At 40.3% G+C, this 27425-nt stretch overlaps 2 protein-coding genes across 2 annotated transcripts in view; both read right to left on the bottom strand.

The window, feature by feature from the left end:
* Positions 1-27425, bottom strand: part of rmc1 (regulator of MON1-CCZ1) — a 440600-nt gene that overhangs the window by 344334 nt on the left and 68841 nt on the right. The window lies entirely within an intron of this gene.
* LOC132994212 (sodium channel protein type 4 subunit alpha B-like) overlaps positions 1-27425 on the bottom strand; it is a 137756-nt gene that overhangs the window by 101093 nt on the left and 9238 nt on the right. The window contains exons 4-8 of the mRNA XM_061064412.1: positions 26527-26616; positions 24391-24519; positions 14039-14130; positions 10688-10930; positions 4545-4608 (exon numbers count right to left, since the gene is read on the bottom strand). Of these exons, the coding sequence (XP_060920395.1) occupies positions 4545-4608; positions 10688-10930; positions 14039-14130; positions 24391-24519; positions 26527-26616 (618 nt within the window). The remainder of the gene's footprint in view (positions 1-4544; positions 4609-10687; positions 10931-14038; positions 14131-24390; positions 24520-26526; positions 26617-27425) is intronic.

Raw genomic sequence — 27425 nt, 5'->3', positions numbered from 1 at the left:
TTGTGAAGGGACGACGACACGTGACACATTTGAATCACGTAAAGACAACTGGTTTCCTCTGCCTCATCTGAAACTTTTATTTTTGAACCACATGAAGCTTAAAAAATGCCTCAAAACTACAGCATCAGATTGATTGTCATGATATTGATCGCCCACAACATTTTTGCGATAAATCCGCCGATAACTGTCAGTGAAAGGTTTTAAAAAGGTTGGAAGGATGCAATGGAATTTCAAACAGACATTCATGCTTCCTCCTTCCTAATGATTGTTGGAATTCTCATAATTCCTTCAGCTGGTCAAAATGTGAATTAATTTATCCAACCCCAAGAGGTTTTACAAAATCAAAAACTATTCACCTTTTCATCAGCCATTTGTAAGGAAGCCCTTAGGGGACATACATCCAAACATTTTATTTGACTTAAATACTTTTATTTAGTTAATTTCTCAGGTTCTCAAAGATAACAACTTGAATTAACTTATCATGAGAAACGAGCGTTGTTATCCCGAGATAAATAAGTGGAGATCTCGAGAAAGTTACCAAGTTGTCATGGAAAAACGCATGAACCCATGTGCTCTTAGGACTTCTGTGCTTTTGAGATCCCTGTGAGGTTGTTAACACATAACGTAACCCGTTGTCCACATTATATTTCCTCTTTTTGGATCCTCGTCTTTAGAAATAATCTGTTCAAACAAGCGTTTTAGCACAGTTTAAAAGTTAACCCCTGTCCATGTTACACTCTTAAAAGCACATACCAAAGCAAACTATTCAGACCTTTAAACAGTCGTGTCGAAAGCATAACTTTTGTGTAGTTTAAGCCTAATGACCACACTACTCGAGCATGTTAGGGGCTAGTTTAGACTTAATCTTAGTCGGCATTTGAGAGACTTTTCCTGACCCTGTTTCAGTTTAAAAATCCGAAAGGTGAGTTTAATTGTTCATAGGTAAAAAAAAAAAAAAAAAAGTGATATTCTCTCGTGCTTTTGTCTCTTCTTTCTTATTCCCATCGCTTCAATGTTACTTGAATCCTCCTCGTTTAAATCACTTAGATATTCCTCTTCCTGGTGTTTTTTTGGCAGCCCCATCTGTCCCTTCGCTCATTATATTTCTATCTCTTATTTCCTCGCACCTTATTTCTCTTTTCTCCTCCTTTAACTTCTTTCCTATCTGTGCACATCTCTGTATATCTCTCTATTATCTCCTCCTCTCTTCCGCCTGTCTCCTCCATTTTCTCGTTTATCTTCTCCCTCTCTCTTCCTCGCCCTCCTTTCTGCTTCACCTCCCTTGAACCTTCCTTCTTCTTCTTCTTCTTCTTCTCCTCCTGTCCCTGTAGCATGCTGCCTTCACATCAGTTAGCTTGCTCTCCATTAGCCTGCTAGCTGTGCGTTCTCATCCACAGACAGGTTTCACATGGCATGGTCAGCTAGCTTCAGGCTAACCAAGGCTAACTGTTTTTCCTAGAGGCCCTATGAGTTGGATAACAGTCTCTTTTTCACACACACACACACAAACACACACAGACACACACACACACACACACACACACACACACACACACACACACACACACACACACACAGGGTATTGTCATAGCCATGCCACTCATTGTCCGTCAGTGTCCTGCTCTCAGCGTGGACGGTCAGCACAGATACTAGTCCATCCTGACATGTCACACAACACTGCAGAACACAACACCTGCAGCAACATTCAAATGATGCGATCATGACACAGATTGTTTCTGCAGCATGGACCTCAGCCAAGCTTCAAATGTCCAGTGAGACGAAGAGGAGATTTACTGAACCAAACACAGGCAACAACAAAAATCTATGGATCACTGCGTATTTTAAATGTAGCAGACATTTGATTCAAGGACAATTTAGTGTGCATTTGTACCTCTAAATATAATGGAGAAAGGTAGAAAAATGGTGTGCACTTAAGAGTCACTCCTGGTCAATAGTAGAAAGTACAAACACTTTGAATTGCTCAGGTAGATTTCTTCAGCCCTCAGCAGTGACACGGGCTGTAATGGCTGTAATCTTTTGGGGAAAATGTCCACTAAAAGTTGTTGTGTTTTCCCCTGACAGACTCAGATTGTTATTATGACAACAGAACATTTGGGGCAGAACATTTACTTTCATACTTCATCAGAGCCACCAGACACCATTGAGATTTTCTGATTTTAAATGGCAGTAGTTTCTCCAATGCTTTCTCAATCAATTTCTTTTTGTGTTACACAGTTGTTGTTGTTGTTGTTGTTGTTGTTGTTGTTATGTTGGACTAACTCGTCATTAAAGTTGACCTATTATGCTGATCCCCATTTTAAATCTCACATATAGTGCTAAAATGCTGGAAGCCCATTGTTACGACCAGCCTAGGGGAAACCAGCTGTAGCCCCCCCCCCATACCAAACATGGGCAAAGTTTCAGATCATGAGGTAAACGTATGTTGGAGTAATCCAAGGATAAATCTGCTCAACGACTTTTTCTGCAAATCACACCATAGTTTCAAATCATTTCTTCAAGCCTCTATGTAAGCCGTTGAAATCTCTTACATCGGCTCTCTTCTCCAAGCACTGGAGAGCAGCCCTTCCCTGGCAGCCCTGCAGCGTTCTGCCCCATAGAAGGCTTCCAGAGAGCTGGCCAATCAGAAGAAAGTGGGCATGTGAGGAGGGGGGGCCTTAAAGAGACAGCAGCTGAACCAAACCATTTCTTTTTTTTCGACAGGCACATGTGAACAGCCAGGTCAGGAGAGTCCCCCGGAGCAGTCCTCCTGAAATTATCTAGATATTTTCAGGAGTGCGAAAATGGCTAGAACGTCCTGAATATATATGAATGATTTTACAATGTTGTTTGCACAATAAAAAAAATCCCAAATATAGTACACTTCCAGAATAAAAGCGAACTTGGAAAAAAGTGTGAAGTACTTGTTTCAGAATAATTTCAGACCTTCCCAATAATGATAATGGCAACTTAAGAGTTCACTAGTTAGCTAACCTGACACCTTTTTGTTTTGCTTGTTAACTCAGTATTTTTCTTAATTACCACTTTTTTATTGATAAGCTCAGCACTTTTTTTGTGCAAAAAACTTCTGTCTCCAGCCTCTCAGGCTCTGCCTCAGACTCTGAGAACAACAATATTTGCAGAACTAAAGACTCAATCTGCTCTTTATTTGGTTTCTGTCTCAGTGATGAGACGGGGACACGATGAAGCCGAATCAGCCTCCATCTTTGTTCTGTTTACATTTTCAGCTCAGAACCGTCTGCAGTTTGAAAAAATAAATGTTTTCTCTCTCAGTCAGACAGACTGTATGCTGTAATGGCTATTGAAGGTTATAAGTGACAAGCCTCCATGTTGGATGAGTGACAGGAAAATAAAGAGACAGTGATGTTTTTGCCTCCTCCTCCCTGACAAAACAAAAGCTTCTCTCACACTTGTCCTCTTTAGCTAAGAGCCCATGGAAAGCTCGGCGACAGAGAGCTCAGGGATATTTATTTGGAAACTGTTACACTGTTCACACGTGTAGAAATTAAACAAAAGCTCACACTGAGTTCTGGACGGGAGGAGGATTCATCCCGGGGCTGGTGGGAGATGCTCATGCAAAGGAGCCCAAAATAAGGGTTTGTTTCTAACATAAGAGACTCTGCAGAGTGACCCCCTCCTGAGAGGATCCAGTTGTAGCATTTTACAGAATGGGATGTTTAGGGTGTGTCTAAAGGACAGTTCTCTATCAGAGGGAGAGAATATCATCCTGTAAAGGGAGAAAACAGGGTCTTTGCAAAATAATGCTTACATTTGTACACTTTTTAGGTCATCAACAAGAGCAAAAACAAGATTTGTTTTACTCATTTGTCTCTCAGGGCTTCCATAGAACTCAGACTTGCAATGCCCTTCTTGAATAATCAGCCTCACAGTGGACAGCAAAAAGGTTTAAAAGCGATGTATCTGTACAAAAGTATCACTCAGTAATCCTCACTTTTCTTCAGTTAACAAACCGGACGCCTACATTACCCACAAAGCAACAAGGCCACCAGCTATTCACCCTAAAAATCATGCCAGTAGGGGTTAATGTAGCCTGCAGCAGATATGAAAAGCATGCAACAGAAGTCTTACTTTCTTTTTTAGGGAAAATGCAAAGTCTCAAATCGTTAAAACAATCTTTCTGAAGCAGTACAGAATAAAAAAAACGTTTCGATCGTCAAACTAGAAGATCCAGATATGAGGCATTACAATCTTCCTATTGATTTGAAGTACAAATATCAAGCGTTTGTTATGATTTTTTAAGCAAAAATGAATCCAAAGTGTGAAATGCTGAGCACTCTTTATGTAAGATAAAAACATTGCCACATCTTTCCATTCTCAGTTAACTTGCAGACAACCCAGTTTACAATCACAAGCACCACACAGTTTAGAAGCCATCACACAAAACCGCAAATCTTTTTCAACAAGCGTGATCCTTAAATAAAAGGTAGGTCCAGTTCAAACATCCTCAGCCACCATTAAACTTTCCCAGCTTTTAAAAGTTTAACAAAGAGAAGACGTTCACTCACCCTGCGTCGCTGCCGTTCCCACAGATTAAGGCATCCTTGGCGCCCTCCACTTTGTAAAAGTTGTCTAAAAAGAAACAAAAAAATGACTCTTTAGATTCAAATCTCTAATTAAGTTTAAACTCAGCTCAGAGTAAACTTCCTCCTCCTCTGTCATGATGCTTTTTTTTTTTTTTTTTTTAAGATTAGTTTTTGGGCTTTTTGTGCCTTTAATTGAGAAATAGGACAGTGAATAGAGCCAGTAATCAGGGAGAGAGAGAGAGTGGGGAATGACATGCGAGAAAGGAGCCACAGGCTGGATTCGAACCCGGGCCGCCCGCTTGGAAGACCATAGCCTCCATACATTGTTGAAATGTGCTATATAAATAATCTTACCTTGCCTTGCCTTACACACCCAGGCTCCACCCACACAGGTTTTTTTTTTTTTAACCTTTCAGTCTGATCAGGGGTGCGTTCAATCTGACAACCTTGTTCTGTTTTGCTACGTTTTTCCGACAGAACAACGTTTTCCCAGAAATGTTTGCAACAGGTTGTGTGTGATGTGTAGGAGGTTGACCTAAATGAGCAGTGATAAAACACATGTCGCTTCGTAGTAGGAGTAAAAACATAGCCCAGCCTTCTGTGGGGATGCAGAAGCTGAACTGCGTTCAAAATATTAGATAAACCACATAAGAGCCACACAATAACAAAAGAAAATCAGCAACTCCCATGTTATGCAGCGCTGTACCTAATAGTCTTTCAGACCCTGCGATATGTAAAAAGAAAAAAGAAAAGCTTCAAGTTTAAAAATATTAAAATATTTATAAGAAGGTTTAATGGTTTTGTGAGTCTTCCACTTTAATGCAGAGTTCACAACATTAAACCTTCTTATAAATATTTTAATATTTTTAAACTTGAAGCTTTTATTTTAAAAAGACAAGTTTCTCTTCACATACACACATTCCCAAACTTTCCTCCTTAATAATCCAAATAACTAAACTTGTAAATGTAAAAGTGTTTCCAGTAAGTTCTGGCAACCCTTCCTGTACTTTCTCTTGCACCACAGAGTCAGTTTGTGTTCATCTCCTCGGCCGTCTGTCCGTGTTACCGCAGGATCGATAAACTCATCAAACGCCGCTTGTTAGACGCCGTCTGAGCAGGAGGCCATAAAACCAAAACCATTAGAGGAATCGCTGTTTGCTGAGCATTTAACACTGAATCTGACCACAAACCACAAACCACTGACAAGAACATTAATACAGCTTTCAGCTCAATATCATTACATGGAGTGTTTCTCCAGCCTGGATACACAGAGGTATAAACGCTTTTTAATGCACGTCTGCAGGAAGACAACAAGTGCTTCCTCACTTTTGCTTTGGTTTTAATATGCGGTCTTTAATTCTGAATGAGGGAGGGTAAAGGAATTTATCCAGCCCTGTTCTAAAGAAAAACTGGTTTCAGATCAGAAACAGGGATAGGTGTTTTAGTAATGGACACAGCTTGCAGAAATCTGTTACTTTGTGGTATTAAAACAATGATGTTCTGGTTAAATAGGGGACAATGTCAGGAGAGCTTTGTATTTGAAAATCAACAAACAAACAAAAAAAAAGAAGAGTCTAATACATAGTTTAATTAAAAACTGGGCCTCAAGATCAAACAAAAAGATCAGACCCGAGATAACCTGAGATCCAACACTGACCTAGAGACGAACATTTTGGCTTATTATGCCAGTTATTTTTCCTGTTTATTTTTTCTTTTACTGTCCTTTCATTTCCAACCTTGTCTCTTTGTGTCTTTTGAGTATCCACAACTGTAACCATTACTCTCCTGCCCCTGATTCCATCATTAGTAAACCCTGTTTGTACGTCTCCTTGACTACCCTGCTCTCCATCTGGATCATCTTAAATCTAAGAATTGGCTTAAAACAAAAAGTTGGGCAACTTAGCACTTAGCATAATATGAAAATGAGGATCTAATCAGTGTTAACATGTTCCCTTCTGTGACCCTTTTCCTAAAGAAATCAAACAACATCAGCCTTGATTTGCAGCGTTTATCTCAACATGAAACATGAATTTAAAGGCTCGCCGCTGTCTTTACCACCAGTGTTGGGAGTAACGAGTTGAGCATGTTACTAAATGAGTTACTGTAAACCGTCGTTGTCTAAAAAAGTGCCTTGAAGTGTAAAAAAAGATCTCCTCCTTCTCGTGACTTATAACGTTAGCACGGGGAGTTTGATTGTTTTGTCGTGAGACGCTGTTGCTCTGTGAGTCAACCTTACATAACAGAGTGGAGAACCTGACAGATATCAGAAGCAACTCTTTCCACAGACACAGTGACCTTAAATTCTGGCTTGACATTTTCATCCATTCGCCTGACGGGAACAAATACTCAGGGTACTAATCTTTTATTCAACACGCAACTCAGACCACACGTATTTAACCGCAGCCATTATGACCGATTACACAGAGTGCAGATAGAAAAATATTAACACGGCCATCATGTTCTTATTACACTAAATGCACTCTGGGAGACTAAATGAAGCTGCTGCACCTCTGCGAAACAAAGTTGAAGCACTTTTCAGTCAAACCACAGCTCGTCAGAGGAAAACAAAGCATTTCAAAGTTTCAAAGTCTGCAGAGAAAAAAAAACAAAGCCTTGTTCTTCTTCTATGCTTTATTGTGGCTGTACATGTGCAAAGTTTCCGCCTTTTGACAAACAAAACGGGTTCTCTGGTGCTTCTGACCACGTCTGACCGCCGCTGCACCAAAGGCACTTAAGCCTTTTTAGGAGAGCGGCCATTCATTTGTTATCGAGTGCATCAGGGAGGCTGCATCCCCGCTCGCCAAACAAAAACTTCTGAAGTCTGGAGTGCTTTTGTTCACCAGCTCAAAGTAACCACAAGGCTGTTAGGCAGCTCTGGGATTAGTCACTGAGGCTTTTTCTCCCCACACAAAGCACATAGGAACAGTCTAGTTGTTACCTGAAACTTCAGGTGTCCAAAAGTCTCCTTAAATACATGCATATTAGTCCACAGACTGACATTTAATAGAGGGTTTTTCAGAGCGACCCCCGTCTGAGAAGATTGTTACAGAGCTGCAGAAACCAGGAAAATTGTCTCCATGGGATGTCGAGAGAGTGGGCTTAATTTCATTTCTTTTCAAACTCGAGAGCAGCAAATTACTCTGACAAGCCTGAATACATCTCCACCTCCCCATCGTGCATTTTCACCTGCGAGAAAATTCATTTACATGATGGAAATCTGCAGGAACATGACAGAGAATTATAGGTCAAAGTGAAATATGCTGAGACACATTGAAGAGGAATTCTGGTATTTTTAAACCTGGGCCTTAGTTTTTTTAGTTTTTTTTCATTACATATTTTCAGCCACAATATGTAAAAAATATGGAAAGTTTTGGAACTGCTCTCATACAGTGGCTCTCATCTGGTGGGTCAGGACCCAAAAGTAGTTTGCGGAGCCTTAGTAGTGGGTCGTGAATGTATGCCTGGAATTTTTTTTTTCAAATCAAAACCTCTATTTGCCGCTTTTTAAACTTTTGTTTTTTTCCGTTTCTTTGTCACATGCTGTGTACCATTTGGGGTCCAAACTGCCAATTTTCCTAAAATCAATCTGATTGGCTAGAATCTGATTTAGACGGTTTATACAAGAAGTCTTTATCTTCTGTTTTAAATCATTGGAGTAACTCAGTCTGCCGTCGTTTATAATAAAACAAACTACATAAGCTGATGCTCTAAATAATTTCATTGACTTACTTGTCATTGTATTTATTTGATGCTTTATTCAAAAAAAGAAATGAAGAAGGAACGAGGAACAAATAAGGATAATATGTTGTTGCCAGGTAAAGTCAAGTCACACACATACTGCTAATAAACAAATTCAATATGAAGATTTTTCTGCTTTAGCCGACGAGCTCAGCTCCAATCTTTCGATCGTCTGCTGCTGTTGGTCGGCTCTGAGCAGACAGACACTCGGCATGATGGGAAATGTTTAGCATGGACAACATCCAGCATTGATCTCTAACTGAGGGCTGTTTTCTGATCGGCCTGACGGGACGGGCTTCATCGCCGCGGCTCGGCTCTCAGGTTTCACGGCAGGCTTTTAAAGGTCGATACGGGAGCCTGCAGGGGACACGTGTTTGATGTGATGGATGGCAAAGCAAACTGGAAAAGAATAAATAGAAGCAACATTGGGAGAAGGAGCAGCACGTCCCGACAAAGCTTCATTACTGTAAGCTGTAGTTCTATTTATTTTTAGCGGTTTCCCCCTTTAACTCCTGACTTTTTTATCAGAGCAGGCCTTCTTTCGCCCTCCTCTTCCTCCTTACTGCTACATTATTACTTTAAATAATGGCACATCTGGATTTGGATAATGAGGGAGTCTGTTTGTCCTGGCTTTTATTTCTAGGGGGAATTCTTCTGTTTTTGATGGAGCGTGAATCTACTCCCTCTGCTCCAAACCTGACAGAAATGTTTTTTAAAACACGTTCATAAACTTCAGCTGGTTTGTGTTTTTTTGTGGTTGTAGTTTTTACTTTACTTGAAGGGATAATGGTTAAATACATTGTTTACACTTGGATTTTAGAGTCAGGCAAATCAGGTAAGTTAGTTGGTGTCATGGGGGCCAGATCCACAAAAGGATTGCGCTGCTTCTGTGGGGGCTAAAACTGTGAGAGAAAAAGATAGCGTGGAGTCCACAAAGCAAGAGTCAACTACTGAGCCACATCTGACAAATGGGCGAATGGTATTTGGTGGCTTTGAGGAATGTAATGTTGAAATCATACAAGTGAAAGCTGTGACTAAGAGCAACACATATTTTAGTGACAAAATAAAAAATAATCAACAAGGTGGATAAAGAGTAAATAGGACATTTAGACAAAAAATAATTCAAAGAGACAGGGAAATTATGAAAACGTAAAATGAAATAGTATTTGAGAGAAAAGATACGGGTCATCAGTGACAGAGAATAAAAACTTTGTCACAAAATAATAAGGCAAAGAATATAAGTAAAATATTTAAAGGAGGTAATAAGCCATGTCTTTCTACTTGTTTCTTCCATGGATGATTTGCTTCATTTACAATAAGTGTGTCTCTGTGCGTGTATGTGTGTGTGTGTGTGTGTGTGTGTGTGTGTGTGTCTCTGTGCGTGTATGTGTGTGTGTGTGTGTGTGTGTCTGATTAATGTACAGTGACACACAGGCAGTCCAGTGTTTTGGTTTCATGAAGAGAAAAAGACAACGTGCAGCTCAGGTTTCATCCGACAGCAGCGTTAAGTGTTTCCTTAACCCTGACCTCGACCTGAGTGTGTGTGTGTGTGTGTGTGTGTATGTGAGAGTGTGTGTGTGTGGCCTTATACGTCCACATATTATGTACCTGGTCAACATGCCTGACATGTCAAATTGTGTATATACCAGCTGACCTCGCTTGACCTCTGTGTGTCAGTTAGTGTGTCAATCTGTAGTGTGTTTGTGTGTGTGCATGTCTGTACACACATCACACCCCTGACAGCGTGTGCATGTGTGTCTTTATTGATGTCAGTTGTAACCACAGTGCCAACATGGTATTGTCCAGTCTGACAAAGAAACCAGCACACAATCCCCGGAACACACATTACCAGCTACTCACATGAAGAAATGTAAAATGTTCTACCTGAAAACTAAAATAGTTTGGAAAAAAATGTGTACATTTTGTTTATTTTTTTGTGTTTTGCTAAATGTTTGGCTGAAAACCTGTTTACTTTCTTGTCTGACATTAATTGCATTGAACAAACCCATTGATGTCAGGAATGTTGATTCATTTTTAAATCCTTTGACTGTTATTTTTCCAAAAACTACAGTTTCATGACTTCCTTAACTCAAAATTTCTCAAGCGCAAACTTATCTCCCCCCCAAAACAAGCAAAATGCGATCAAATCACAAGTTGGTATTAAATGTTTGTAGACCTTCACATGGAAGAAAAAAGTTGACGCAGCGGCCAACCTTTATTGTGAAGATCACCAAAAATTAAACTAATTAAAAAAACTAATTCTGTCAGTTGCTTATACTCACTCGGTTCAATTCTTGTAAAAGCCCCCCTACCCTCAAAAACAAAATAAAGGTTGAGCGGATGCACATATTCCTATCAAAAGCATTAGTTCAGAGTTTGTTTCTCACCCTCGTCGTTGACAAAGTCCTTCAAGGAGGCCCACGTCTTGTTGTTGCAGAAGAACGAGGTGTTGGTCGGCAGGGTGTCGTTGATGCAGTGCGCTGTGCTGCGGACACATTTCTGCCGCAGGTTTCCCATGAAGAGCTGCAGGCCGATGAGGGCGAAGACGCTCAGACAGAAAACGGTGAGGATCATCACGTCAGCGAGCTTCTTCACTGACTGGATCAGAGCACCCACGATGGTCTTCAGGCCTTCAGGACCACCGGGGACGCAAGGATGTAATATTAATATGCATAGAAATGATACAGCGAGGGCAACAACTGCATAGAGAAAAAAATCACTCTTTAAATCACGGAAATAATTCAAAGTCTTGTTTAGTTACTTTGGATTTAAGGCTGCCCTTTTAAAAGATGAGCATTTGAATCGTTAGTCGAAAGAGTCGTCGACACATTTTGTCAGTCGAATTCCTGAAATTTTGAAACTTCTGAGCTGCACTGCATGAGCCACGGCATATCAGGCTGTAAACTTTATTTAGAAAAAAGACTATTCAGTCTTCACTTTTAACAAGATTGTTTGTAGGAAACAAAGTAAAATAAGAATTTTCAGTGTCTTTGATGCTCTTCAGCAGAGCTTTGGGGGCTGTGAGCCGAGCTGCTGCTAACAATCAATCTCCATTTACTGATATTTTTTTAGCTTTGGCAAGTTAATTTAAAACACTGAGAAATAAATATTTTTGAAATGTTTTCATGTCTGGCAAACACGGGATGTCAGTGGGAGCTGTGAGCTGAGCTGTTGTTAGCTCATTCCTTTATCATTCACAGTTTACATGTTTTACTAGGAGCCACATTTTCTCCAGAGGTCTCCTCTTTTCCAAAACAATCAGATCCACTTCCATTGTTCTCCAGCAGAATTTGGGGGCTGCAGGCTGAGCTACCATTAAGCAAATGAGCTGAGTAAATTTTCTCAGTTAAATGAAATTGTAAAAAGTGACTGTGACATCACTTTAAAAAAAACAGGAAGATAATCACATGGAAAAGTTTTAATGTGTCAAGTTTTTACATGGCAGATAACGACTTTGGTGTATTTAAAGCTTCGTATTCATATGAGGAAATCTTGATTCGACTGACAAAATTCTGAGTCTTTAACAGCGCACATATATGTGGTCTTCTTCCGTTTGAAACAAGCTACAAACTTCAAACTAAAGGGCAGCCATCTTTTTGCACCATAGTTACTTAGAGGACATTAATAACAAAAAACACATTCAAAGAAAATGAATATTACAGGCAATAGAAATAACTCTGCTGTGAGGAGAAAATCTCTCAATTTCAGGTGTTGTTTAATGACTCATGCTGAAAAAAGTGTATATCTTGGTTTTTTTCTGCTTTTTTGGAATATGGATGTTTTCATCTGACAGCAGCTTTACATTTTTTGCAAAATACTGTGAAAAAAAAGTCATCATTAACATCACCAACAAACTGAAGAAAAAACAGGCTGCAAACTCGCCATTCAAATACAGATAAAAACACACAAAACACACACACTAACACGGAGAGGAACATATGGTAAAAACAGCAGGACCAAAACACACTGAGAACACAAAGGGTGCAGACAAGTTGACAATCCTCGGCCGATCTCACCAAATCAAAGAAACAACCAGGTTTTCTCTACAGTTAATTCATTAGAAACAGACGCGACACACTTTTCATCAGCGTCCAAAGAGTCTCTTTTGTCATGCTGGCTCTTAGGCTCAGCATTGTTCTGGTTCATATTGTAGCGTCTGTAAGCTAATGAATGAGCAGTGTGAAAAAATATAATTTGTAAGAGCTGCATTTACGACATGCTTTCAATGTTTCTGCTGCTGTGATGAAGTTACAACACGTATCAGACATTGTTATAACCAGCTACGTCAGCATTAATATGTTGAAATAATATGTTGAAAAGAAAGAAGTTGTTAGCGCTGCATGCTAACATGCACAGTGGAAACATACAGAGGCTAGCCAGCAACAGATCTGAAGAAATAGTTCCATCTTTGAACTTCAATTATTAGTTTATTCTTTCCTGAACCAGGTTTTTCTTGTAGAAATACCTGTTTTCACAACAATCAAATATTTTCTTCTCTAAATGAGCAATGAAATAATTCAAACATTAGCTATATTCAGGTTAGCATCGCTGCTCAGAACAGTCATTACAGACAGAGCTTGGCACATGACAATTAATCTCTTAAACGGTCATTATCGGCATTTCATGTTTTATTAACTTTTTATGTGGACATTATTTTTAAAAATGGTTATCTGATCATTTAGCTTCTGGTAGGTTTGGTTTCTGTTAAGGATATGTTTTTGTCGCCTGAATCCACTTTTGCCAGATCAAGTCAGGTGACCTATTTTGCTCCCGACTCTCAAAAGAGACGAGACTGCCGACCCTGTTGTTCTTCCTTTTCTAATAACTACGACACCATAATGTGACCATGGCGGGGAGAGAAAGAAAGTCCTGTTTCTATTCAGGCTCTCATTGGCTAAAGATGCCTAGGAATAGTGAATGAAAGGTCCTGATTGGTCAAATGAGGTGTCAATCGACTGGTCAGAGGGCATGAATTAGTGCAGAGAATACAGTTGAAAATTGGGCGACCCTGCAGAAATTTTGAAGCAATCCATGGATCTTTATGGATGTTACATGTTTGTATTCAATATTTTAAACGGATCTGGAGCTTGATGACCCTTTCTGATAGAGCAGGGCTGTTTTTGTTGGAATATTATGACCAGAAGAGTACAGCAGACCTTCAGACAGAAGGGGAAAATATGCTTCTACTAAAAAGCGTTGAATCATTTTTTATTAGCTTAACTCTTACTTGTTTTATTTTGATTTTTATCTTGTTTTCTTCTGCCTGTGTCTCTAAGGGCACTTTGCTCATCTTATGTTGTTTCAAATAGACATACAGTACATTTGTATTGACTTGTACTTCCGGAAAAACAGAACCAAAACAGTTGTAGCATTTTGGTCATTAACACAAACGGAAATATTTAAACCAAATTGGCCTCAGTTTTATATTCAAAATGTCAATCAGTAAGAATTTTAATGAGCCGTTTTCTCTCCTCTTTTATTGTGTGAATTTTTAAACGTAAATAGTGAAGTTGCTTTTTGCTGAGCCTCTGATGTCCACTCAAAGCTGATATCAGCAAGACTTTAGTGTTTATTTCTGCAGACCACCTATGCATACTTAATAAAAAATGTGTGTAAAGCATTCAGTAGGTGGTATGCAGAATGAGATCTCAAACAGAGCCCATGATTCAGAGCTTCCAGAAGGCTCCGGCTGAGAGGGGAGCGTTCGGTATTCACTCCCCTTGTGTTGGCGTCCTCACCTGGGATGACAGAGATGGTTTTGAGCGCTCGCAGTACCCTGAACGTCCTTAAGGCTGACACATTACCCAGGTCCACAAACTCAGTCACATATCTGCAACAGGCCGGGAGACAGAAGCACAAGAACAGACACACACAGAGGGGTATGACCACACTGAGCAACAACGAGCCAGCACAGAGGGAGAGAAGAAGAAGACTGGAGATACAGAGAGAGAAAGAGATACAGCAGAGACAGGCCGGGTTGGACGGCAACACTGGAGGTTCAAGCCAAACATCAACTTCATAAGAAGGGGAAATCTGATGGTCAAAGCTGCTCACATGGATATTAAACTGGAGAAAAAAAATCTATCTTGATCGTTCAACGTTTCCAAAGCAACATCAAAACAGATTCTTAAAGTTAAATAGATTTTTTTCACATGATTTACCCCACTAATTATCTTTGCAATTATAAAGCAACATTTTCTAGGAATTTGGTTTGGTGCACTTTGGCGCCCACCAAAGGATACGAGTGCAACTGCACTGTAGTAAGAGACACATAGAGCTGTAACACCTTCCCCCACGGACAACGTGCATTTGTTGACGAGCAGAGTGTAGCTTAAGAACCATGTCAACGTACAAGGTTCAGTAATATTACGGGATTGACTCGGTTAGCATCTACAGCCCGTTGTTTGAGACAAACTTGGGTTGAATGACTTTCTGCGCCAGGTAAAGCTGCTAAACATAAGACAACGATGACACTGATCACCATACAGTCTAACTTTGTGTCAAAATCTGTTGTGAATAAGATCCAAAGTGATGTACACTCTGCTGGAGGATTGTTGCTTTCCCATTAGCTACAAGACACAACAGATGATATACCTACTAGCTGGTCCATTGTGTACCAGTTTGCAACCATCCAACAGCAACATAACCAGCTCTACGTTGGTCTTGCAGCCTACTGTTTTACAGAGCTCTCTCCCAAATAAAAAAAACCTGTCCAATATTTACTCTAGTCCAGCTTCTTACTTGGTTACTCTCTCTTTTTCTCTGCTAAGTAAATGTTTTTTACATATGTTTAGTCAGACTTTTTTTGCAGCCACTGATTCATTTGAATTTCCAGTTAAGTTTCATGTGTTCAGCTTTATTCATCAGACTTTTCCTTCTTTACATGTCTTCAGTTCAGACCAGGTGATTACACCTCGGACCCCTGATTGGCTAAAGAATGGGGAGTGGGCGGGGCTGGTACTGCAGGACATGGCAGACACTGGACGAACAATAGAGGACGTTCACGACGAAAGTCACGACGACGAGTGTTTGTTTATTTATTTATTTCGTCCCTTGTCGCCCCCTGGTGGTGGTGGTGGTGAGGCCTTACCTGGGATGACTGAGATAGTTTTCAGGGCTCTCAGCACTCTAAAGGTTCTCAGCGCCTGCAGGTTCCCTACTTTGATAAACTCTGTTAACAGCCTGTAGAGGGCAGTGTGGTGGTTGTCAACATACAACACAAGGAGAAAAACATAACAAAGTCTGAAAATACTGCAGTGAATTTATAGTCCAACCCTGACTTGTCAGAGCACAAACAAAACAAAAAAAGTGTATAAATTTGAGATCAGTTTTAAAACATTGAAAAGTTAGTGTCAGTATGTTTGGGTGTTAATTTAAGCCTGGCTCACACTGCAGGATAATCGGGCCGATTTGAGCTCCGATTCTTCCTTCCCGACAATCGCAGGGTCTCTCCCGACTCAAGGCTGCTCGGAACCGATTATCTTGTAGTGTGAGTGGTACAAAGATCCAATCGATCGTCGGGGATCCCCGATTTATTTCAAACATGTTTTATATTTAGAATTAGGGTCCGGCAGAAGTTGTGTGTGACTACAATATAATCACAAGAGACAAGGGAGGAATGTAGTCATGGCGACCAGCGGCAGGAGGCAACCCGTGTTTTTTTTTTTTTTTTTCGGTACAGATCATCAGTGCAGCACTTTTCTGAAACTTGTATCCATATATCTACGATTGTATCTACTTTCCTCTATTCTACTACAACTTCCACTTCCTTCTCTTTCACCAACCGCCGTCCGTTGGAGTTTTCAAATGAAACTTTATTAACAACGGTCAATGCTCTGTTCCGATTTCACTCGTACAGTGTGAGCTCTCCGACAATCGGGTCGTACAGTGTGAGCTGACATGCCGCCCTGACTTTTATACAATCGGGGATATATCGCACAGTGTGAGCGAGGCTTTAGGGAATTCCTTTTTTAATATATTTGAAGAGATTTTTTATCAATCAAAAAAATTTTGTGTCATTTTGTGGTTTTCATTATTGTTTGTTATTTGAACAAAAATAATTTAAGACTCTAATCTTTGTTTGTAGCTAATATGAAGAAAAGGGATCATCTGTATATTTATACAGAGGAAGAAATAACATGTTTTTACTGTTTTTTATTTCACTATATTACCAAAGATGTTACTAAATATATCGACTCCTCACTAGAAAAAAAATAATGGGAAAGACAATGATATAAGTCGTCTTTATCTTGTAGTATGGTAACATATTTTCTAGAATTTAGATGAAGACTACGGAAGCCCTAAGAGGACATGCATCCATACAAATGTATTTTACTCTGTGTTTTCAAGAGATAACAAGCAAATGTATCTTGTTTCCTGTAGACATCCAAGAAGTGACTTGTTATCACGGGAAAACTGAAAACTTGAGATCTAAAAAAAAACAGTAATTACGTGGTTTCACAAGTAAAATAAAATGTATGTATGTCCCTTTAGGGCTTCTGTAGAACACCATGAGGATATCAAAGGGCGTTTAAATGTATTTGAATGTATTTAATAAATCAAAATAAAGAATATTATCATATATCCAATTTACATGTTAATTGAAAATAAAGCAGTGATATCTGTTCAATCCAGACGTGATTGAAAACAATAAAAACTCCATAAAAAAGCAATTACTTCCCAAAACAAACTGTCTATAATGAGTTTCAATTAGATGACAGTTTTGTACCCAGCCTGCCCGTGAGCGTCTCACTCCCTCAACCCCCCTGCCTAAGATCGAATCAGCCGAGGCCACGAGAGGCAGAAGGGCGCCGGGCGACGACCGCTGTTTTGGGCCCCCTGTAAGATTGAGTCATCTGATCCTGAGCTGCTAACGGCCCACCATTACGGCTCATATTTCACCGGCGCTGACTGGCAGGCTGATTGAATTACAGTGGAGGCGGAGGGTGGGAGTACGGCGGTCAGAGCAGGCCGTTTCCATGCAGGTAGAGACAACCAGGCGATAAAACCAGAGACACTTCACACCGGAGAGGGCAAGACATCAGTGCTCGCCATGTGTCCATATCTAGCAAATGCTGTGTTCATTCTTGTTTATTCTGGATGTTTTATATATTTGAATGGGCCAGTTGGTAAAAAAGTTGTCTCTCTGTTTTTTTTATGATAGAAAAATAATTATAAGAAAATCATTTACACTACAAAGGTAAATCGAATTGGTTTAACACATCCTCAGCCGAGAAATCTCCTTCCTAAACTCGACTTGACGGTACAAAAAATACAAGAGGCGAATGTGTTCGGCTTATGCAGGTGAAGCTTTTGTAGTTTCATAATCTTTCATTTTAACGTCTTCTGGGGGATTATCACAACAGACTGAAGGAGTGTCTGTAATCACTGTCACTAGGATTTCTTGTAATTGGGTCGTTTTATCCGCAAAGTAATTTATGTTGTTTTTAATTCAACCAATGTTTTAAGTTTTTCTTCTTTTATTCTGAAGATCTTCCTGTTTTATTGTTGTTTTTGTAAAATACTTTGTAATGTTGGTTTTGATAAATGTTATACTGACAACTTCATCAACTCATTATTAACGTTGCAGTGAATCTTGACCTATTCAAAATGTCTACTATTTTATATTTGTGCTGGCTCTGAAATATTTGTCTCTCTGTTGTTTTATTTATTCAAACCAAAAGTGCTTATTCATTATTCACGCTTGTTAATAACACCTAAGGAATATTTGCCTGACACATTTGGGCTCAAAGATGGAGGTGGACTCAGCTGGGTTAATCCCTTCCTCCTCCATGAACTGAGTCCGGCTGAACTTTCCTGCCGCGTCCATCTACAGGGACCTGTTTGATGGACTGCTAGCTAGGGTCAGTACCAGAATTCCTCTGATGGGCACCATCTAACAGCGTTCTGTTTCAGCTGTGACACGTCTGTCCATCAGTCTCCACTGAGTGACAGTTTGACTGAATCTAGAAAGTCACACATCGACTCAAATCTGTCTTACTGCAGCGCTGTGAATAAACAGATTTAGTGAGATTTAATGAGGACAAACTGGCTGAAAGGACGCTGAATTCAATTACATGAAGAAGATATGTACACAGTTTGAAATACTGCTTTGTCATGTTTCTTTGCACAAAAACAAGCAAAGAAATGGAATGGATATTTGGACCATCTATTTATGAAGCAACTGTTGGCGTCAGGAGAGACTGAACTCTGAGAGGCAATCGTCCTTTCGAGTTGAAAAAGTTCATGTTATGCTGTTATGATCCCTGTAATGGCTAAAGGACGAGGGGAGAAACAATAAAAATGAAAGTAATAAAGTTCAAGCGAGTTTAGTTGTAATTTTTATTCATGTGAAACGTGCAGTATGCAGAAAGTTTTACTGTATTTAGAAACTCACAAATCATCTGAATTAATCCGTCTTAAAACACTATGAAGCCAAAATAAACATTTGCTACTGTAATTTTAATCATATATGATCAGTCAGGTCTGTTTAACAACGTTAAACATGCTTGTTTTGTTAATGGAGTTTTGAATGGCTAAATGGCTTCTAATGCAGCATCACCATGTGAGCAACATTTTTACTTGTGAAAAAAAGCTTCTTGTGCTGGCGTCCACAATTAAGATGCTAGAAATGAGAGAGAGATTAATGAGCATTATTGTAATGCTCTTGTACAGGCAGGTTTCTACCTTACATCCAACCACAAATATTTGTTAAATTGAGTTGTTTCAAATCTGATTCAGTGCCAAACCTGATAGATTATGCTTTAGTATAACAGGGTCATATTTATTTTTTTAATGAGGATTTGCCGATGAGATTATTAAGCTAAAAAGATAAGAGCTGTTGCACCTTTAAAGCTGTGAAAGTAGCTGATGAGTCTGCTGCTGCTGGTCTGTGATCACAGCCATTAACATGTCATTACACCTGCAATATCAGGAACACAGGGGCAGACCGAGTGTGTGTGCGCGAGCGTGTGTGTGTGTGTGTGGTGTTAGGGAGGCGGGGGATGATTTTAGACTCTGTTACCATGGGAATCCTGACTTGGTGGGAGGAGAGGTGAGCATCAATCAGCCATTTAGTATGTTTGTGTGTGTGTGTGTGTGTGTGTGTGTGTGTGTGTGTGTGTGTGTGTGTGTGTTTGTTTCAGGATGGGTGTGTCTATTTACTGACCATCACTCTGGTTTTAATAAAGTCGGGCACAGAGGGGTGATGTGTCAGGGGCGGAGAGTGTGTGTGCTTGCAGATGGTAAGGATGTGTGTGTGCTCATACATGGCATTTTTGTGTTTGTGTATGACCACACATAAAGTTAACAAGTTCTCCATCGTCAAAGTGTGTGTGTGTGTGTGTGTGTGTGTGTGTGTGTGTGTGTGTGTGTGTGTGTGTGTGTGTGTGTGCGTGCGTGTGCGTGCGTGTGTGTAAAGAGGTGACTTATGTGTCCCTGTCCTGCTAAAGATCCATCTGACCGCAGGATGGCCCTCGGTTCAAGGACACACACACCTACTGACTTCATGTGCACTGGGTGTGTGTGCACGTGTGTGTGTGCGCACGTGTGTGTGTGTGTGTGTGTGATCTTACAACAGCAATACGTTGTCACCAAACATTACACACGATTCACACACCAGACGAAGGATGAGGAAAGAAAACAGTGTTGTGTTTTCTTTTGACGTTTTTTTTCTTCTCCATTCTCTAAATCAACTTTAAAGACTCAATCTCCCAGAATGCCTTTCTCACCGACGCTTAAATACGGCTTTTCTTGTCCTTGTAGGGATAAAGCCTTAAGAGTCCAGAGTCATTAACCTGATTATTTCAGACCTCACGCTTAAGTTTTACATTTTTTGTTGTGTTGAATATTTTCAGGGGTGAAATAAATGAACAGTTTTAGACCAACTAAGTATCAGAAGACATTACATTTAAACGTGTAAATCTACGCTCAGATAATAATTGGTGCTTGTAGACTTCTAAATCAAATCCTCAAATTAACAGCTTCATTTGTTCGTCTGAATTATCTCCACAGTCTCGCTGCAGGATGCTTCCAATGTATCACGTTTATCTCACTTATATCTCACATGTTGTGTGGAAACCTGCTGAACCGTCTTTGTTTTTATGGCACAGAAAACTACAAAAAACTTTAGCCTCTTAAATTACATTAAAGGGGAAACAAAATGAACTCAAGCTTGTATTTGTTTTACCTTTTAATAATATAGATATTTATTTGCATATCCTGTTGTAATTAGATTTAACTTTATTTTTGACGCCTACCATTTAACATAAAAACATGGAATGCTGAATGGGCAGGAAGACATCCATCCTGAGTGACACAAAGAGATCCAGAGAGTTAGATTATATTTAAGATTATTTGTTTTATTATTATTTTATTATTTGACTAAACCTGACCACCCATGGTATAGACGACAGCGTCTGAGCTGCCCACAGCCACAGAAACAAACCCCAATAGACTCAAGACATTTCATCTAATGCCGGGTACAGCGTGTACGATTTTTGGACGTCCCAGACTAAAGATGATCAATCGTGGCAAAATTTGTGGTTGAGAGTCCAAAACTGTGGTCCTATACGTCGCATTGTGAGAGGGGATTAAAGATAACCTATCTGATGAATATTAGGCAGCATCACCAAGAGGTGTCCACTTATCCTCACTTTTTTAAATATCACAGAAACAGGAAGTTCCACAGTAAGTAACACAAGACTTGCATTAAGTCCGTTCTAAGAGAAACCTAGAGATGTGCTCTCCTGTTGTGTTGAACTTAACTTGTACCGAACCGTGACCTCTATGAACCGGTTCACCCTTCATAAAATGTAACGGTCTCTTTGTTAACCACATAAAGCAGCGGCCGATGATGTGCTGCATGCAGACTGAATGTAAAGTACACATCATCAGCTGTATGATTCAGGGCTGACTGTTTTAATGGCGAATTTGTCCTTTAAGTGGAGCCATCTCTCCCTCTGAGGGACTCGGCATCGGGGCGATTGGGCTCATTATGTAACTCTGCAGACGCGCCGGGACTCCCTCCACCCGAGGGCACCTTCATCAACACGCGTCAATTTAGCGAGCGGCCGCGGTGGAGGTGACACCGCTTCATTACGCCGGGCGCTAACCTCAGAGCTGAGCCGCGGGGTCAACTATTGATCCCATCAGTTCATCCTGATCGTTTATCTTCCCGGCAGCGCCCCATGCTGAACGCCGACCCGCTCTGATTGATCGCCGCCTGATCGCTAACCAAACCAAATCGCAGTGATTTTTACATCAGTCACTTAGTTACTGAAGTGGACGGGTCAAAAGGAAACAAAGCAGTAGAGCAGGCACCGTCGAGAGGAGACAGAACTCCCAGCTGCGGTATCCGTGGAGTTTTTTTTTGTGGCTTGAATTGACGGTTTGACGCTGGCTGATGAGCTCGGGGAGTTTAGGGAGATTTTCAAACCTGTAATTTGGAAAATGAGCGGCTGTCACAGAGAAAAGCACCTTTCACTTTTCTCTAAAAAAAAACACAGAGTAAAGTCGTGTAATTCATCGAGTCCTCATCCAGTCGGAAAATTATTCACTCGTCCCTCTGAGGAGCTTCTTTTTTTCTGTGCTTCCTGTTTTCTGTGTTGGCCATTAGTTTGTGTTTGTTTGTTGATTTGACTTTTATTTTCCTGTTATCTCTGTTTAAAGGAGCCGAACAAAAACATTTTCTGGGAGACACTCAGCTCTCCTCGGATATCTGTGATACTCTGCTTCAAAAAGTGCCGTTTTCTTTCTCTAAAAGTATAGATAAACTGTACACAGAGCTGTTTCAAGGCAGAGAGGGGATTGTGCAATCATTGCACTGAACACAATCCAAGTAGGACAGCAGCAATATGTTGCTTCATGAGTCATAAAAGGAGCTTTCAGGTGGTTTTATACGTTCGTGCTGGAAGGGATTTTTACTCTACACGCCTCATTATGATTTCACAGATCAAAACGTGAAGTTTAAGCGTTGTTTAACGCAAAAACTCTGTCTGAAAAGTTTAAAAAATAATAATGAAAACCCTTTGTAAAGTCAAACTGGAGCAGTTAGAGCAGAACTGTCTCCCTTTTGGGGCTTTCAAGGACACTCTGACTTTGAGTTTTTATTGCTGAAATTATTTCATTTCTGTTAAACTGTTTAAGATACAAAAAAGACAATTTCAGGCTTTACTGTAAGATCTGATTTCCTTTAAAATTATTATTATTATTTTTTACAAAATGAGAGTTAGCATATGAGCTCAAATCTGCCCTGACAACCAAAGATTATTTTGTGACTTTAAGGATTTTACGTATACCTTTAATGACATAAACAATCATCTTTATTTTGCTCTTTTTGAAGAGAAATCAACATCGTGTACATAAATAAAGGATAAACATCCTTTTGTCTTTCTCGTCACCTCTGACCAGCTGACCAACAGTCTCATGGGAGCACACACAGGACAGCCTGCAAGGTGATGGGATGTGTGATTCAGAGAGGTCAGAGGTCAGCTGGTCAAAAGTGCCGAGAGTCACCGTCATGCTATATCACGCCATTTAATTTTACTGAAGTAAAAACCAAGTAGCAACCTCAATGCTGACAAATGTATCAATGTGAAACTGCAAAAATCTGCCTGCAGCCCTCTAACACAAATATTATAACGTCAGCAGAAGCACAAATGAATGTAGCCCGGTACAAAATACTAATTTGGTTTCAATAGAAATGAGAAATGAGATTTTATATTACAACCCTTTTGATTACATAAAGGCTAGAAGATATTCATAAGAGGCGGAGCTGAGTTGATTGACAGGTGAACACGTTGTGGCTCATTGTCTGGATGCTTAAGGCCCGCCTCAGCTCCACCTCTGTCCGTTTCCAGGTGACCGAAAGTTAGAGTCCGCCTTTCCAATATGGTGACTGCCATTGTTGGGCTTTAATGCCTTTTCAGAAACCGATGGGTGACATCACTGAGATATGCATATGTTTTATTCAAGCTGTGGTTAAATCCCGAAAAATCCTCTAAACAAATACCAGATTAACTTTGGCTGAAGAGTCAAATTAAAGTAATGAAGTAAAAATGCAATAGCTTGTTTGATAATAATCAATAGATGTAAAGTTAAGTGCAAGATTTCTCCAAATGTAAATGAAGCTGTTGAGTACATGTAAATGTGCTGGGTCATTTTTTACCGCTTCGTTATGGAAACATAGATTGTCCTCACATCCTGGACTTATTTCTACCCGTCCTGTCTCACGCTCATTAACTTTATTAATGACACATGAATCTGCAGCCTCAAGTTTGTTCTTCATTTGCGTTTTTTTTTCTCTCTGAACATTCGGACTGACAGCTCAATGGGACGCAGTCAGAGAGCAGAGTTTCAACTGACTTTGCAAATGTGTCTGAATCCAACGAACACGAGCGACTTCAGGCCGGACGCGTTCGACTCCGCGTACCTCCGCTGAAGAGACGAGCTTGTGTTAGCCTTTCTTTTTAATTCCACAGCTCTAATCCCGTCAGTACAACACAGGCCTGTCACACTCTGCTGCTCTGAGTCGCTCTTTAAAACTCACTCACTGATAAACTCCGCTCAGCTTTACTCTGCAGCTCTTTTCCTGCAGACGTTTAGCATTAAAAGCCCTGCATGGAGCTGAAAATGCTGAGTTACTCCCCTATCCTGAGGGGCTTTTAATGTGAAGCATGTACAGGAAATGTTTTAGTTTAGTGTAGCTTAAAAAAATAAAAGTTAAGGTCAAGTTTAATGGAGTTAGAGGTGTTGCTTTTTTTGTTTCTGTTTCCTCAACTCAGACCTGGAAACTGAACCTGATCTAAAATATCTATCTGTCTGTTTGTAAAATACATCGTTATCATATAAGAGTTTGCTTATTTTTATTATTTATTAAAGTGATCTCAGGCTTAACCTTCTGAAAGCTGAGCTCAATTGTTTGCTTAATGCTGCTGCTCTGTGTGTGTGTGTGGGTGTGTGTGTGTGTGTGTGTGTGTGTGTGTGTGTGTGTGTGTGTGTGTGTGTGTGTATACCGTCCATTAGCATAATGATACATTAATAAATGTGTGTTTCTTGTGTTCATGTGTATGTATCTCATTGCTTGACTCACGCCATGACGATGACGCTGAAGTCGAGCCAGTTCCAGGGGTCCCTCAGGAAGGTGAAGGGTCCCACACAGAAACCCCTCGCCAAGATCTTTATGAGCGACTCGAACGTGTAGATACCTGTGAAGGTGTACCTGAGGGAGGGGAGGGAGGGAGGAAGGGAAAAAAGGAAGGAGGTTGAGGGAAAGAGAAGTAAAGAAAACAATATCGGAGGAAGGAAGAGGATGAAAGAGTTATGGGAGAAGAGAAAAAGAAAAAGATTTTATGGTAAAGAAGTAGAAGAAGGAAGTAAAGAATAAAGATAATAAGAGGTGAATTAAGGTAAGAGGGTCAAAGGTAGAGAGGGAAGAAGACCAAAATGAAAAAGGGAAATGAGTTGAGGGATAGAACAAAAAGAACAAATGAAGGAGAAAAGAAAATCAAAAGATGGAGAACAAAGAGAGGACGGGATGGTAGAAATTAAATGTTGAGGATAAACAGAAAGTTGTAAAGGAGGAGCAGACGGTGGGGGAATAAGGAGTGAAGGATGTGGGGGAGGAGAAAGGCAGGACAGGATAAAGGAGCGTGAAGAAAAGGAGATCAGAGAAGAAGAAGGGATGGGAAAAGAGAGAGAGAGAAGGAATAAAGAGGAGTGGAAAAAAGAGCTGAATGAATATTAATAAAAACAGCAGCGCTGCAGCCAAACATCCTTCATTTATTTATTTTGTCCCCAGGAACAAGTTTTGACCCGACGGGGTGTCAACTCAACCGTGCAGAGACAGACAGACAGGAGAGAGAGAGGCAGTCACGTCAGCAGCAGCTGCACAGCTGGAAGCCAGGGGGCAAAAATACATGTTTTCCCTACTAACCCCGGTGTAAAAAGGTATTCAAATAGTTTCCCTTTTAGATTTGTGCCTTTTAGTAGATGCATATAACATTCTGCACTAGCCTCTTTTTAACCCGGGGTCCTATTTCGACATACGCTGGGGTCTAAAGGACAATCAGATGTCAAAAAGTTTTGGAATTGCTCCAGTAGATTGCTTCAGTTTAAAAGTGAGCCAATTGAAGAACGTCCACTAGAAGTTGTTGTTTTTATTGTCACCAACAGGCTCAGACTGTTTTTTATCAACATCCCAGAAAGGATCCGTACAGAGAAAGATCCTGTTCAAGAAAACGTAGATTTTTGTAACCGAAAATATACTATGGGCGCCCAGTGTCTATCAGTAAGCGTGTGCGTCTGATGTACAGGGAGAATGTTGTCTCTCTCATGAGCACAGAGTGCACCTTGCCTGCTTTCAGCACTAGGATGCTGTGACTTTGGTAAAAGGCCGCGGTAATCTTGCATGAAGTGCGTACAGCTTTACGGCATCACTTCACACAGCAGCCTGCAGCTACAAAGCAGCCAGTTAGCCCATCTCTGTTCTGTTTGAAGAGAGCTTTGCAATCGCCCCATGATCTGTATCACAGCTAATAGGAAAGCAACAATCCAACAGCATAGTCTACATCCCTGCAGATACTATTCATAACAGATTGTGTCGTAACATTGAGCTGTATCGTTATTGGGGCAGAAAATCACCTTACCCACGTTATGTCTTAAACAACGGGCTGTAGACGCTAGCAGAGTCACATTTGATCAAGAGCCAGTAAAATCTCTGAACCTCGTCAGTCGACATGGTTCTTGGGCTTCTCACAATGTCTTCACAATTTTTTATTTTATTTTTAGGACTTAGCCATATCAGTCTGTTTTATGGCAGCTAGCTGAAGAAATCTTCAACAGCAATTCCAAAAAAAATTGTGTCTCCTCGCTATTTAGACCCTCAAAGATAAAAAATTCAAGGTTTAAAAACAATGGAATTCCTCTAGGCCAGCAGTGCCTTCAAAATCTACTACGGTAAATACAGACAAAAATAAGCGTACTTTTTAATATCACAGTTTGTGCCAAATGCTCAGCCAAACTTCCTCCCACCCTGTCTCATGAGTTGTTCCCCTGGACTGGATGCCATTACACCAGCAGAACAAAGAGTTCAGGCTTCTGTTGGCAGCGCTGCATTCAACAGCAGTCACACAGCCTGTGGGAATCCCCTTACCATCCAAAGGTGATTCTGATTGGTGGACACAACTGGCAAAGGAAGAGAGGCAAACAGACAGACGGATGTACTCACTCCACGTATTTGGCCCAGTACGCCGGCTCGGACATGGCCATGAAGCAACAGTTGGTCAGGATGGTGCACATGATGAACAGACTGAATAATGTGAGCAGGTTAAGGACAAACAAGGTTCAAATCAACTTCACATATGCAGTTACAACAAATACACACATCAATCTTTTAAGAAACATTTCATAGCATGCTTGAATGATTCAGCCCACAGACTGTATTTCAGTCAATTCAACGACGCCCCTTATCTAAATTATGCAAAACTATTAGCCTTCATATAACAGATAGAACAGAAAATATAGATGGAGTTATAATAAAACATCATCAACCCCCATAAAAAGTGTACGAATAACAAAATGAGATATTCAGACCAAAGTTTTTTTTACTGTGCTGTTAACATGTTTATTTTTGCTGTAAAAATGGAAATGGGAATTTTAATTTGCTGGGCAGCCTCAAGTGGACACTCGAGGAACTGCACTGTTTTGCACCTCTGGATCGCTTTATTTTTGCTTATTGGTGAAAATCCAAAGTCCAAAGCCACCATGATGCTTAGTCTGTAGTATAAGTACCAATAGTGAGAGTCAATTAGTAGGTGTGTGCTCAGGAGCCTGAAATTAGATCAGTCTCTTACTCAATAAAATGTGAAGAAAACATGTCAAAGACTTAAAAGTTAGACCTGCTTTAAACTAAAATTAGTCAAATAGTTCAGTCAGGTGCCCGGTGGGCGGAGTTCAAAGGACAATGAGTGTCCAAAGAGAGAATTAAAGGTGTCAATTTGATGTTCTTCTGTGTGATTTGGGGCTCTTAGTCACTGTGGCTAAAGAGCATGAGCTGAAATGTAAAACATAAATGTCCTCGATCGACATAGTGAAGCTTGATCCCTCATTGTGAGTCTCTCCAGAGAG

This window comes from Labrus mixtus, chromosome 19 (genome assembly GCF_963584025.1).
Source record: "Labrus mixtus chromosome 19, fLabMix1.1, whole genome shotgun sequence".
NCBI lineage: Eukaryota > Metazoa > Chordata > Actinopteri > Labriformes > Labridae > Labrus > Labrus mixtus.
The sequence above is the reverse complement of the archived record's forward strand: the minus strand, read 5'-3'. Positions and strand labels throughout refer to the sequence as shown.